The sequence below is a fragment of the Meles meles genome, chromosome 15 (genome assembly GCF_922984935.1).
Source record: "Meles meles chromosome 15, mMelMel3.1 paternal haplotype, whole genome shotgun sequence".
NCBI lineage: Eukaryota > Metazoa > Chordata > Mammalia > Carnivora > Mustelidae > Meles > Meles meles.
This window is the reverse complement of record NC_060080.1, coordinates 37,202,178-37,215,535: the sequence shown is the minus strand read 5'-3', so window position 1 is coordinate 37,215,535 and position 13,358 is coordinate 37,202,178. Positions and strand designations below refer to the sequence as shown.

General features: G+C 44.0%; 1 protein-coding gene across 1 annotated transcript in view; it reads right to left on the bottom strand.

The window, feature by feature from the left end:
- The window catches only part of TTL (tubulin tyrosine ligase), a 36,061-nt gene extending 23,635 nt beyond the window's left edge, over positions 1-12,426 (bottom strand). The window contains exons 1-3 of the mRNA XM_045979609.1: positions 12,070-12,426; positions 9,399-9,477; positions 868-1,100 (exon numbers count right to left, since the gene is read on the bottom strand). Coding sequence (XP_045835565.1) covers positions 868-1,100; positions 9,399-9,477; positions 12,070-12,226 — 469 coding nt within the window. The 5' untranslated portion in view covers positions 12,227-12,426. The remainder of the gene's footprint in view (positions 1-867; positions 1,101-9,398; positions 9,478-12,069) is intronic.
- Between the last annotated feature and the right edge of the window lie 932 nt (positions 12,427-13,358).

Sequence of the window (13,358 nt, the reverse complement as noted above, 5' to 3'; positions counted from 1 at the left end):
AAGGCTTTTTTGGAAAGGAAAAGGATTCTCTGGCAAGGCATCATCTGAGCTGAAAGAAACAGAAAATAATCCATAGGGACATCTGAGATACACAGACGGATTTAGGATATTTTTAGGACTCTAGGCAGGCATGGCTATAGAACAGTGAGCAAGGTCAAGAACAGGAGATGCTATGAGAGATAGGAGCAAATGTTAAATAGTAGTCTCCATCAGCAATCTGGAGTTTATCTGACTGCATTGGGAAGCCAGCTGGTAAGTCTTGAACAGGGAGTAACCTGATCAGGCTTACGTTTTTAGATATCGCTCTTAGAGAACTGGCCATGAGCAGGCATAGCAATTACGCAGACTAGAGAGAATAGTAGTTTCGACTACAAGTGATAGCAGCAGAAATGGCAAGAAAAAGTATAATTCAGAATGTATTTTGAAGGTAGAGCTAGCAAGACTTGCTGATGCATTAGGTATGGACCGTAAAGAAAAGAGCAGTCAAGGATGAAGCCTAGATTTTGGGCTTCGGAGACTGGGTGGAGAGTGGGATCACATACTATGTAGAGACGGAAAGAGGGGTAGGCTAGGGTGGGTTAAACTGGGCAGGAAATGAAAGATCCACATCAGATATGTTACGTTTGAAATGCCTTCCAAACTGAATCTGGAGCTTAAAGGGAAATACTCTGGCTGGAGATGTATATTTAGAAGTCTTCAGTACCTAGATAAATACTTAAAACTATGTAACTAGACATAGTCTCTATCCCTGAGGATTCAGATTATAATAGTCACTCATCTAAAGACATCACTGAATCTAACACACAATTGAACAAAACATATGAGAACCTACAGCAGAGGCAGAAGGGGACAGCAATGCCAACTCACCTTTGGCACCAGCTGATGACTTTGCAATCCAAACATTGCCCTCTCCATCTTCTTTCTTTCTGTTATAAGAAGCCAGGAAGAATTCCCTTTCATCAGTCCTTGAGTTATGGATCGGTGGGTGAATTCCATTCTGTGCTGGAGCAACTGGGGTCTTGAGATTAGTTGGATAAATCACATAGGACTCTGGAAACCATGTGCAGGATTCAGCCAGGTCTGGGCTTGTCTTGATTAGCCTGACAGACAACAGAAGGTCAGTTTCCCTTCTTAGTACACCCTGCCATTCCATTCGGAAAAGCCAGTGCTTTCCCCCAGAGCTTGTCAAGGAGGTGAGGCAATACCAGGGCTGGGAGCTGCCTTTGTTTTGTTTTGTTTTGCTTTGTTTTAAAGATTTTATTTATTTAGGAGCTGGTGTTTTTTATCTCACTCTCCAGTCTTGGCCTCCTTGAGCTGACCTATAACACACTACTGGGCAGCACCCAGCTATGACAGACAACCCTAAAGGCATGCTCCAAGTAGTTAAGAAGGAGCTTAATATCCAGGGCTTTAGCTCCTTCTAAAATGCACGTCTAAGGAAAATTAACTTCAAGTAATTCTGAGAGAATACTTTTCCAACATACATGTTGTGGTTGAGCTAGACCCATGCTAAAAAAACAAAGTAGCGAACTTAGGAAACTATTTGGCTTACTAGAAAAAATACTATCTTGGCCCAACTCTCTGGAGAGCAAAGCAGAGACCACTGCTTGATGGTCTTTGAAGAATTATCTGAAGACTTGTTTTAGTTCTTCGTTTCTTTATTTCTTGCTTTTAGCTCAGCCTAGCTTCAATGACACATAAAGGAGGAATGTTTCTAATAGGGCACACGACTATAGTGGTCATAACTAAACATAACTCCGGCCCCCAAAATAACATAACGCAACAGAAGATAAAGTCAGGCCATGGGCAAGGAACTTAATAAACATAAGGGCTTATGAAGGGCTTCCCAGTGCATTTATTCTCAAATCAGACCCCCAGTAGGGGCACACTAGCATCCCATCTCACAGATTAGCCACTGGGTCACAGAGAAGTAAATTTCCCAAGATCATAAAGGTAGTAAGAAACAGTCATTACACAAGCCCCAAACTCCTGGTCCTCACTCGAAACTTACTCTTACTCCCCAGGAATTGGAGGCAGGAGGGAACTCACCCAAAGACATCTGCAGGCCTTCCCTAAGCTGTGCTCCCTCCTCTATCTAGAACAGAACTATTAATGTTAAGCCTGTGTTAAGATCTACTTGCAAAAACCACTCTATGAGCAAATGGCAGAAATAATAAAAAGAAAATGGTTTAAAGATTTTATTTATTTGACAGAGAGAAAGGAGAGAAAGAGCACAAGCAGGGGGACTGGCAGGCAGAGGGAGAAGCAGGCTCCCCTCTGAGCAAGGAGCCTGAAGCAGAACTCAATCCCAGGACCCCGAGATGAACACAGATGGACCTGAGCCAAAGGCAGATGCTTAACCGACTAAGCCACCAGGGGTCCCGAAAAGAAATTTTTAACTAAGATTTAAAATAAAGTTATTTTTAAGCCAAAGGCAATAGAATGCGACAATTACTTGAATTCACAGGAACAAAACCAATAAATTTCTAACTCACCAAATATTCAACTCTATCTACATTGGCCAATAAGGTGGCCACTAGGTACACACACTAGCCACACATGGCTTCTGAGTATTTCAAATATGGCCAATGTGAAACAGAAACTGAATTTTAAACTTTGTTTAGTTTTAATGTAAAAACTGAAGTATTGTAAAACATCTTTCCATTAGTCACAGTTGTACTCTTTTGGTAGGATGACATTAATCACTGCATGACCTAAGATATTTTTGTGGTACTGCAGCGAGCACGTCAGGCGCATGTGTTTCTAGTAGCATGCATAAACACATCACTTTTCTACTCAGGGACAATAGGTTCATTCAGTTCAAGTGACTTTATCTTCCATGCACTGCTGATGAAACACTGTATCATGTTTATTATGCAGACAGCAGGAGTTACAATGATAGCTATGCATATCATAACTGGTCACCAACGTGAAATGTCACTACATATCTAGTTAAAAAATAAGCATGGACAAATTTTTAAATTTAAAGCAATGGAATACTATTGTTGCCAGATTTTTTTTGGTCAAGTTAATGTGATAGCTTTATTCCCTTTGAGTTTGTATATTATCCTCATCTTCATTGCTAGAATTCCCTTACCAGCTCTGAAGCTAACAAAAAGTTCATGAACACATTTCTAGTATAGAGCAGACATGCATTTAGCATGGCTTTATTAGTGTCGGATATTCCTTCTTCTCTCTGTTTTTGATTCTTCTTTTTTTTTTTTTTTTTTTTTACGATTTTATTTATTTGACAGAGACAATGAGAAAGAAAGAGAGCATGAAAGGGGAGAGAGTCAGAGGGAACAGCAGACTCCCGCCCTGGGCAGGGAGCCTGATTCAGGACTGGATCTTGGGATTCCAGGATCATGACCTGAGCTGAAGGCAGTCGCTTAACGGAGCCACCTCTTCTTCTTCTTTTTTTTTTTTAAAGATTTTATTTATTTATTTGACAGAGAGAGATAGTGAGAGAGGGATCACAAGCAGGAGGAGTGGGAGAGGGAGAAGTAGGATGCCCGCCAAGCAGGGAGCCCAAAACGGGGCTTGATCTCAGGACCCTGGGATCATGACCTGAGCTGAAGGGAGACACTTAACGACTGAGCCACCCAGGCGCCCCTTCTTATTTTTGAAATCAAAGACTGATCCAGAATTGAGTGAAGATGCCAAAGGTAGAGCTATGACCAGAACAGTAAAGGAGAAAAAACAACAACAACAAAAAAGAACTGGTGGAAGGTATGTCAGAAACTTCATAATGAATAGCAACTGCAACTTGCTATAGCAGAGTAAAATGAAAAAACTTTGTCTGCTGTACAAAGGAGGCATTTTCAACAAATACACAGTGAATTTCATAAGCTGTTTCCTCTCAACCACCAAACCAAACCAAACTAAGCCAAACAAAAACAAAAAACAAAAAAATGAGAGAGGCAAACCAAGAAACAGACTCTTAACTAAAGACAACAAACTGATGGTTACCAGAGGGGAGCAGGGTGGCGGGAACAGATGACAAAGGTGATGGGAACGAAGGAGTGCACTGCTGTGATAAGCACCATGGGTTGGATGTAAGTGCTGAATCACTAACTTTACACCTTGAAACTAATATTACATCCTATGTTAATCAACTGGAATTTAAATAAAAACTTAAAAAAACAATCAGTGAAATTTGTGGCTGAAACCAGAATTAACCTGAGCTGAAACCAAGGTTCAGACGCTCAACTGCCTGAGCCACTCAGGTGCTCCAAAAGAAAACCACTTTAGTGGCTCCTGGGTGGCTCAGTTGGTTAAAGGTCTGCCTTCTGATCTCGGGATCCTGGGGTTGAGCCCTGCATAAGGCTTCCTGCTCAGTGGGGAGTCTGCTTCTCCCTCTCCCTCTGCCCCCCACCCCTGCTCATGCTCTCTCTCTCTCTCAAATAAGTAAGTAAAATCTTAAAAAAAAAAAAAAAAAAAAGGAAACCATTTTAGATAGAAATACAGTTAAAGGAAATATTCTGAGGAAAAGAGCAAAAAAGGTATTTTACAAAAGTGAACAATCTTTAGCTAAATCATGAACATTGCCCAAAGAGCACTAAATCTTTCTAATAATATCAAAATCTGATTCAAAAGTAAAAAAATCTTAAATATTTTTCTTTAGTTTTAGTTGAGTTCTGTGATACGAGATATTGCCCAATTTAATACTTTGGGTATGTTCTGTCTCAAAGAATTTTCAAATACATGAAAAAGTATTTGTAGCCTTAAAACTATGAACCTTGGGGTGCCTGGGTGGCTCCGTGGGTTAAGCCTCTGCCTTCGGCTCAGGTCATGATCTTGGGGTCTTGGGATCGAGCCCCAAATCGGGCTCTCTGATCAGCAGGGAGCCTGCTTCCCCCTCTCTCTCTCTGCCTGCCTCTCTGCCTACTTGTGATCTCTCTCCCTCTCTGTCAAATAAATAAAATCTTTTTTTTTTTTTCAAAGATTTTATTCATTTATTTGGCAGACAGAGATCACAAGTAGGCAGAGCAGCAGGCAGAGAGAGAGGGAGAAACAGGCTCCCCGCCGAGCAGAGAGCCCGATGTGGGGCTCAATCCCAGGACCCTGGGATCATGACCTGAGCCGAAGGCAGAGGCTTAACCCACTGAGCCACCCAGGTGCCCCTAAAATCTTAAAAATAAAAAACAAAAAAAAAAAACCCAAAACTATGAACCTTGTGATGTAGGTATTTTTTTAATCTTTTACATCTGTCAAAGAAGAATTTCACCTATATGTGAACATTTCTATGGTGACAGTACTTCAGCTAGGTTGGGTTGACATCTGACTTACTGGGATTTTAAGACTGATGCTTCTTTTATTGCTTCATTGTACCATATGTTACATATCAGAAACACTTGCACTCAATTTTCTGAAGCCGGCTCTGTAAAAACTATCATGGATACAGTTGTTGAAATGCTTTAGTATATACTTGTAAATGCTACAATGATTCCCCAGTATGGAACTGTTGAAAGAAACAGAAGACAATGGATTTAATGATTCTGTGTTTTCTGCCAGTGTTCACTGATTGAGAGATAAAGGAGTCCTACAATTCACTGTATTGTCAACTTGAAATCAGATTTCCTTGCAATAAAAGAAAATGCTCCCCAAGTCAAGAAATAATTATTTCACTCAATAATCAAACATAAAAAATGGCAGTGGGATTGACATTTTCTCATCAATACCCACACCACGTATGATCAAGCTAAATTTAAAGCTCCAAGGAAGGGAAAAAGATCATATTTATGACCTAGCCAGACAAGTGTGAAAATTTTTGTTTCAACTTCATAATACAAGTCAATAATAATGAATTTTACATATTTTTAGAACATGACTCAACATGTAGATTTAAGTTGAAATAGCATTATGTAAATTGACTGCAAAAGTTAAAAAGTTTGAAGAATACTGTTGATATTGTTTCATTTAAATTTTCTTTTCAATTTATTCAATACTTCTTTTGAATTTAATGTTAATAATGTGGTTTTGACACAAGAGTTAGCAAATTTACTTAACTTGGGCATGGTTTTGTATATGTGCTGCCGAAGCGAGCACAACTTGGGCATGGTTTTGAAAATTCAAGTCAATTCTTCTAAAAATATGAACCAGTTTTGTCAATGTGCATATGACTATTACAGGAAAATGATTTTTCATTCAGTTACTGAAAAAGTTTATGTGGGAATAATCTAAGTATGTAAATCTACTTTTCCAACCATAAATTTTTATGAAATTTAAATAGAGGGAAAGGATTTCAGGTGAAAATTTAGTGTCTGAATTAAGATGTTCCAAAAATGTAAAATGCACACCAGATTTTGAAGACTCAGAATGAAAATAAAATACATAAAATATCTCATGAATTGTTTTTTCTATTAATAATACATCAAACTGATTATTTTAGTTTCTCTGGTCAAATAAAATATATTATTAAAGTAAATTGCACTTTTTCCTTGGCACTTAGTTTAACGCGGTTATTAGGAAATTTAAAATTACACACGTGGCTAGCATTCTATTTCTGCTAGACAGCAACCTTTGCAATTGCTGCATTTCCTCATAAGGTCATTTGGGAAGAAATCACAATAGAAGACTTACTTACATACACAAGGGGGGAAAATTCACCATAGGAAAAGAAAGCTTCTACCTTGGGTCAAAAGAAAAGCCATTTGGGGCTCTGAGAGTATAGCCTCAGGGCCTCGATGAATTTCTGAAATGCCCTGAAGTAACAGGAGGAAGGGACTTGCTGTAAAGGGTCCAGTGGAAAACCCTATTGCAGTTCTGGGAAGCCCTGTGAGGGATGCCCAGTCCTACAGCCCATGGGTCCCATTTGTACAGATTAGAACTGTCTTAGCTCAACACTAACTGCCATGGCCATGGGCAACCGAGTTGTCCTCCCGGAGCTGCCATTTTGTCCCACGTTAAAATGAGAATATTATGTTTTTAACTCTCTGGAGCCCTTTCACACCATATAAAATTATGAGAGAGAGACAAAACAACAAAGGGACCATCAATTTCTGGAACTACTACAATCTCTTGCGGGACACCTGAGCCAATGAAGAAAGCTGACACAGATGATGACAACCCCCAGCCACCATTTACAAGGTGCCATCACAGACCATGTCACATACCACAGAAGGACACAGAGCCAGGTATGATCACCACCATCCACATTTACAGATGGGTCACTTTTTTGTTTTTAAATGCTCAACATCACTCATCATTAGGGAAATGTGAATCATTATTTTTTTTTAAGATTTTATTTATTTTTTTGACACAGAGAGAGAATACAAGCAGGAGAAGCAGCAGGCAGAGTGAGAAGCAGACTCCCCATGGAGCAGGGAGCCCCATGTGGGACCTGATCCTAGTACCCTAAGATCATGACCTGAGCTGAAGGCAGACGCTTAACCAACTGAGCGTCCAAGATGCAGACCTACTCAGACCCAATCAAGACTCCAGCCATGTACTGACTCCACTTCATTATAGCTGCTAACTATGCAACTATGTAGAATGTTATAGATATGTATTTTTTACAGCTTCCTCTGTACTTATACTCATAAAAGCTTATACTTATAAGAGCTAAATTCTACCTTTATCTTCAGATTAAAAAATCATAGTAGAAAAAAGATTCAATACACCTTTTTAAAAATTTTCTAAACGAATAATCTGGATAAACAATCATGTCCCACTTTTACTCTTAGTTCTGAACAATCTTTCACATCTTTCGCATTCTAAACATGTGAATATGTACTAATAAGGGGTACCTGGGTGGCTCAGTCAGTTAAGCATCTGCCTTCAGCTCAGGTCATGATCTCAGGGTCCTGGGATTGAGCCCTGAACTGGGCTCTCTGCTCCGTGGGGAGTCTGCTTCTCCCTCCCCCTCTGCCCCTCCCCTGCTTGCACATGCACTCTCCCTCTCTCCCTGACCAATAAACAAAATCTTTTAAAATAATGTAATAACAAGACTTCACAAAGCTTTGCTCACCTTTAGGGGTAGATAGTGAATCATGAAAATCCATCACAGAGAGAAGTGGATACATACATTATCAGGGCCAGTGAGTGTAAACAAAAAGGGGAAAATAATGCCATGAACACCCAACCTAGATGGAGCCCAGAGAGAAATGCAAGTGGGGAAAAGAGCATGTACATGGAGTCATACCTTCCAGTGTCTTCTTCCCTAAGTGATTTGTTTGGCTACACACACATGTTCACTGGTCATCATGGAAAGAACACTGGAAACCTGTTACAGCAGCAATTTTAAGGGCACTACCCAGTTTTTCCCTACTCAAATGAAAACAGTCATAGCAGTGACAGCCATAATAAGAGGAATAAGAGAGCCTATACTTATGTAGAGTGAACTATGAGACAGACATGACTCAAAGCCAGTACACAAATCAATTAATTCTTACAACAACCCTAAGGCAGTTGCTACTACTATCCTCATTTTATTTACATAAAAGGAAACTAAGGCACAGAGTCAAATACCTACTATTTACCATTGTGCTATATACTTTACATCGTCACCCTATTTAATCCTTGCAACCACCTTATGAGGTAGATTCTGAGGCTCGGAGGGATGAGGAAATTTGCCCCAGCGAAGAAGAGGAAGAGCTGGGATTAGAACCCAAGCTTCTCTGGAACTCTGAGATAAAAATAAATAAATAAATAAACCCAAGCTTCTGATTCTAGATCTTAATTGCTGTATAATACTACTCCCCTCCACCTTACCGTACCATTCTTGTGACACCTTGCCATAACCGCACTGCTCAGAGATGGGCAGTGTAGCAGATAGTGTTATATCCTGCCCCACTGTCCTTTCTGAGGGGACCCCTGGTTGCTGGGAGGTGGCTCCCAAGAGCTCATGCAAGCCTCTTCTCCAGGGTCTAGGCGCTGCTCAGAAATGTGAGAAGAGCTACATTCTCCACTTCCCCCACAGCCAGTTGCTGCCTGATACTGGAGCAAAGAAGCCAGGTCCTCTTGTCTCAATGCTGAGGTACCATTAACTCCTGACGCGTCATGGTGTCAGGCTGAGAAGAGACTTCTGTTTAAAGCACATCTTAGCTTGGCTTCTCCTCCTGCTGTCTGGCCCCCGCTTGCTTCCAAGTGAGTTTCTCCCAGGAGCCTCCACCTCTTCCTCCGCCCCATCAATCACCCACACAAGAAACCTGGTTTCCCCTCTGCTTCTAGGGAGCCTCCTAGGAGATAGACAGGCTTTATCAAGCACAAAGAGCAAAGTTTAAAACTGCAATCAAAGTAGCACAGAGGATGCTCCAGAACTAATATTGCTAGCTTTTTAGATTAAAGTTATTTTTATCCTTAAAAAAAAAAAAAACCCCTCACATTTTTGTTTAAGTGCTTCAGGATGAAAATGAAAAACATTTATGTAATACATCGAAAGGATCTTAAACACTTACTTCACTAAAGAAGCTTTGCGACACAGTTTGTCAGCCCCTCTGTAGTAATTCACCAACTGCATCAGCCCAGGCTCGTGACCTATAAAGGAAAGAGGAGGTTCAGAAGGGAAAGAGGACAGGTGGGAAATGACCATGTCAGCACCAGCATGTAGGAGAGAGAACAGCTGTGTCATGCCCAGCTTTTCTTTCTTCCATTTCAGGTCTGGTTGGTGGAAATGGAACTGTTCCATTGCCCTGCGCCTGTACTCCCCTTCCATAGCATGGCCCTGGAAACCCTCCCCGGCCCCACAGTGGGCATTACGGTAACAACATCCTAGCTCTGCCAAAGACAGCTGCTGCTTTTGTTTTCTCTCCTTAGGGCAAAAGGGCATTTTCTATTTCACCTCTCTTTGATCTCCACCACACCCCACTCTTGGCTTAACACAGAAGGATTTAATAATTTTTGTACAATACAACTGTAACAGTCATGCTCTGACACTCCAACCTTGCTTTTCTACAGCCATCAGGGCGGGCAGTAGAACTATGCTGTTGCTTTTCTCAAGCACGTCTACCTCTGCGAGCTTCTAGGAGAGCCACAAGAGGCGAACGAAGGTAGTGGAGAAGCCATATCTATAAAATCAGAAGCCCTGAGGACCTTCTTCTACCACAGAGAAACTCATCTTTAGTAAATCTTATTGGATTGTCCCCTCCTCTAGAAAATAGAGCAGAAAGGATACAAACAAACACAAAGGCCTCCATTTTTGTTTAAAATTCTAACAAAATGCATTGAATTTCCAGCAACAAAAATAAAAGTAAAACCAAACGAAGGGAGAATAGAAGAGGCCAGAGGTAAGAAGAATATATCTGAGAACAGCATACAATTTAAATTAAAAGATTTAGGCACTAACTAGCTCTCACTGTCTCCCTGGGGCAGATGAACCTGGCTTATACCTCAACTGTCTACCTTCTCATCTCCATGTTACCAACCTTCCTGAGACTTTACTTGGCTCTATAAGCCATATCCTTGGGTTTCACACTTTACGCAAAAACTAAATATCCCTAACAATGAAGACATATAACCATACGGCTGAGGGATGCTGTTTTCTTTTCCATAAAAAACAAATATTTATCATCTGTCGACTCTGTGGTACTTGTTTAGGATTTGGGCCCTGTGAGTTTCTGCTCCTTCCTCCCCAGTCCTGAGCACCATAGCAATGCCAACCATGCCCCTGCTTCGGCCCTGGCAGAGACTTTCCACAGAGGAAAGTCAGTCAGTCAGGCAGGGAAATGCAAGAGCAAGAAGGAAATACATGTTCTCAAGTGTAAGTAGTTCTTCTTTCAGGGAAGGTATTCTCGTTGTTAAGGGCTTCCTGGAGAGACAGGTTAACCAAAGGGAATCTGCAGGCACATTCCCTGTGGTCCCAAATTTCTGGGGGTTGGAATTAGCCCCTCCATGGAGTCCCCATCATACATACATCTTACATTTCTAGAACAATAAAAAGTTGTCCGTGGTACCATTCCAAAGAAAAAATGTCCATAAGGCTATGCTAAACACCCTTCATTCCTGAAATCACTACAACTGTACAAGCCCCCCCCCCCCCCCAAGGCTCTATGAAAGCTCACCAGTGGCCAGTTTTCAATCTGCCCATTCAACCTCTCCACCCTCTGACCACACCTACTTCTAAAAACTGTGTCCTCTGCTGGACATTGAACACGGCTCTCTCTGGGCTGCCCTCCAAGGCAGAGATGACTTTTCCTCATTACTGATCGGTCCCCACCCCAGGAGAATTTTGGCAAGGAACATGGATGGCTACTGTGAGAGAGGCTGCATCTCCGGGATAGACTGCGCAGTGAGGAGAAGCCACGAGACCGTTCAGGTCAATGGGATGTAAGTTGAAGTGATCTGCACAACTTCTGGATTACGTCATCTAGAAAGGAGCTGTTGGTCCTCTCCTCCTCTCCTTTCCCCGGCCCCTCCCTACACGCGAGGATGCGGATATGGATGTAGATATGATGCCAAGCCAGCATCAACCATGTGAGTGAAGGTTACTCCCTCGGGATGAGCAGGTTAGAGAAGTAGGACGCAGGGGGAAGCCCGTGTCCTGTAAAATCTGCATTCAACACACAGCTGTGGAAACACTCAGGAAAGGCCGAAGTCAGACACTCTCCGGCCCTTCCCTGGCTTGGCTCACTTCTGCAGCTCTTGCTTTTGGAATCCAGAGGTCTTTCCCAAAACCCCGGTTCACCTGAGCCTTCGGGGAGCTGAGTCCTCAGGGTTTCCAACACACACAAGGATCCCTCCCGCGCCAGCATCAGGCAGGGTGGAATCCTAGTGCAGAAAATTCGCAAGAGGACTTGAGCCGGAGGTCGTGCGGCGGCGCGGCGGGGCCCGGCCCCGCCCCCGCCCCAGCTCAGCCCCGTGCAATTTGGAGGCGTCCAGCCCGGGCAGTGCGGAGCGCGCGGACGACGCCCGCCGGGTTGCGGGGACCTGCCATTGTCCGGCGGCGGCGGCGACCCCGAATCCGCTTTACGGGACGAGAAGGCATGCAAAGCGGTGGGTTTAGACCTTTACGGATCCATTTTCTCTCCGCCCGAGGAACGACGGAGAGGAAGATTGATGACCTTAAGACAAAAGCGCGGGTGCTAACGGGTCGTGGGAGGAGCGGGAGGGCGGGGACGGGGAAGGGCTCACCCAGTCTCCCGAAGGGCAGCCGGTTCCTCTCGCCCAGCATCAGGTTGAACCTGGGGTTGTCGCGCCTCAGCCTCTTCCAGTGGCCGGTGGCGAGCAGCAGCCGCGAGACCTCGGCGTAGACGCTGCTGTTCTCGTCGCGCACCACGAAGGTGTACATGGCGAAGGGCCGTGCCCCCGGGCCGCCCGGGCCGCCGCCGCAAGGACCAGCCGGCCGAGGTGGCGGCTCAGCGCGGAACCCGCCCGGGCGCCCGTCGCCGCGCCGGCTCCCCGAGCCACTAGGGTCCCGGTGGCGCCGCGCCCCGGCGCCCGCGCGTCAGCCCGGAGGCCGCGCCCCCTCCCCCTCCTTCAACTCCCGGCGCCGCCCCGCCTCCGCCCCGTGATGCTGCGCGGCCGCCTCCGCCCGGCCCGGCTGGGGTGGAGGGACTCCTCGCTGTGGCTCCGCAGCGCGTCCTGGGCCCTGGCGGGGGTTCCCCGGAGGCTGGAGGACGGCCGGGGCGAGCGCGGCCTTGGCGCACCGTTGGCAATGTGCGACCGAGGGAGACTGGGCGCGTCCCCCTGAGTCCCGGGTCCCGGTCACGGGGCGGTGCCAGCGGAGGATCCCCCACCCCCCGCTTCTGCGCGGCGCGCTGCGGCTCTTCCACCCCCACTGTTCCAAAGGGACGATTTGTGGATAAAAATGAAACGTTCCAACGCACAGTCCCACGTCTGCAGGATGGAAATGGACAAGGCAATTCTAAAATTTATGCAGAAATGCGAAGGTCGAAGAATAACAAAAGCAATCTTGAAGAAGAAAGTTGGGAGACCTATAAAATTTGTAGTATTCAAATACAAAGCTACAGTAATTAAGAAAGTATGGTTTGGGCACAGGAGAGACAAGTAGACCAAAGGAAAGATATCTATCAATCGATTGATATGGTGACTTGGTTCATAATAAAGGTGACATTGCAGATCAGTGGGGAAAAGGACAGACTTTTCAGTAAATGAAGTTGGCTCAGTGGATGTACATTTGGAAAACAAAAGTTATTCTGACCTCTATCACACATAAAATCAGTTGCAGATTCATTGTGAGCTGATGCATCCAAATACGAAAGTAAAGCAATAAGGCTTTTAACAGAAAACAGAAAATCTTTATGATCTTACACTAGGTGACGATCTTAAAGAGGACACAAAAGTCTTCAGGAATAAAGGAAAAAAACTGGTGAATTAGTAACCTTAAAAATAAGAACTCATGGGGCACCTGGGTGGCTCAGTGGGTTAAGCCTCTGCATTCGGCTCAGGTCATGATCTCA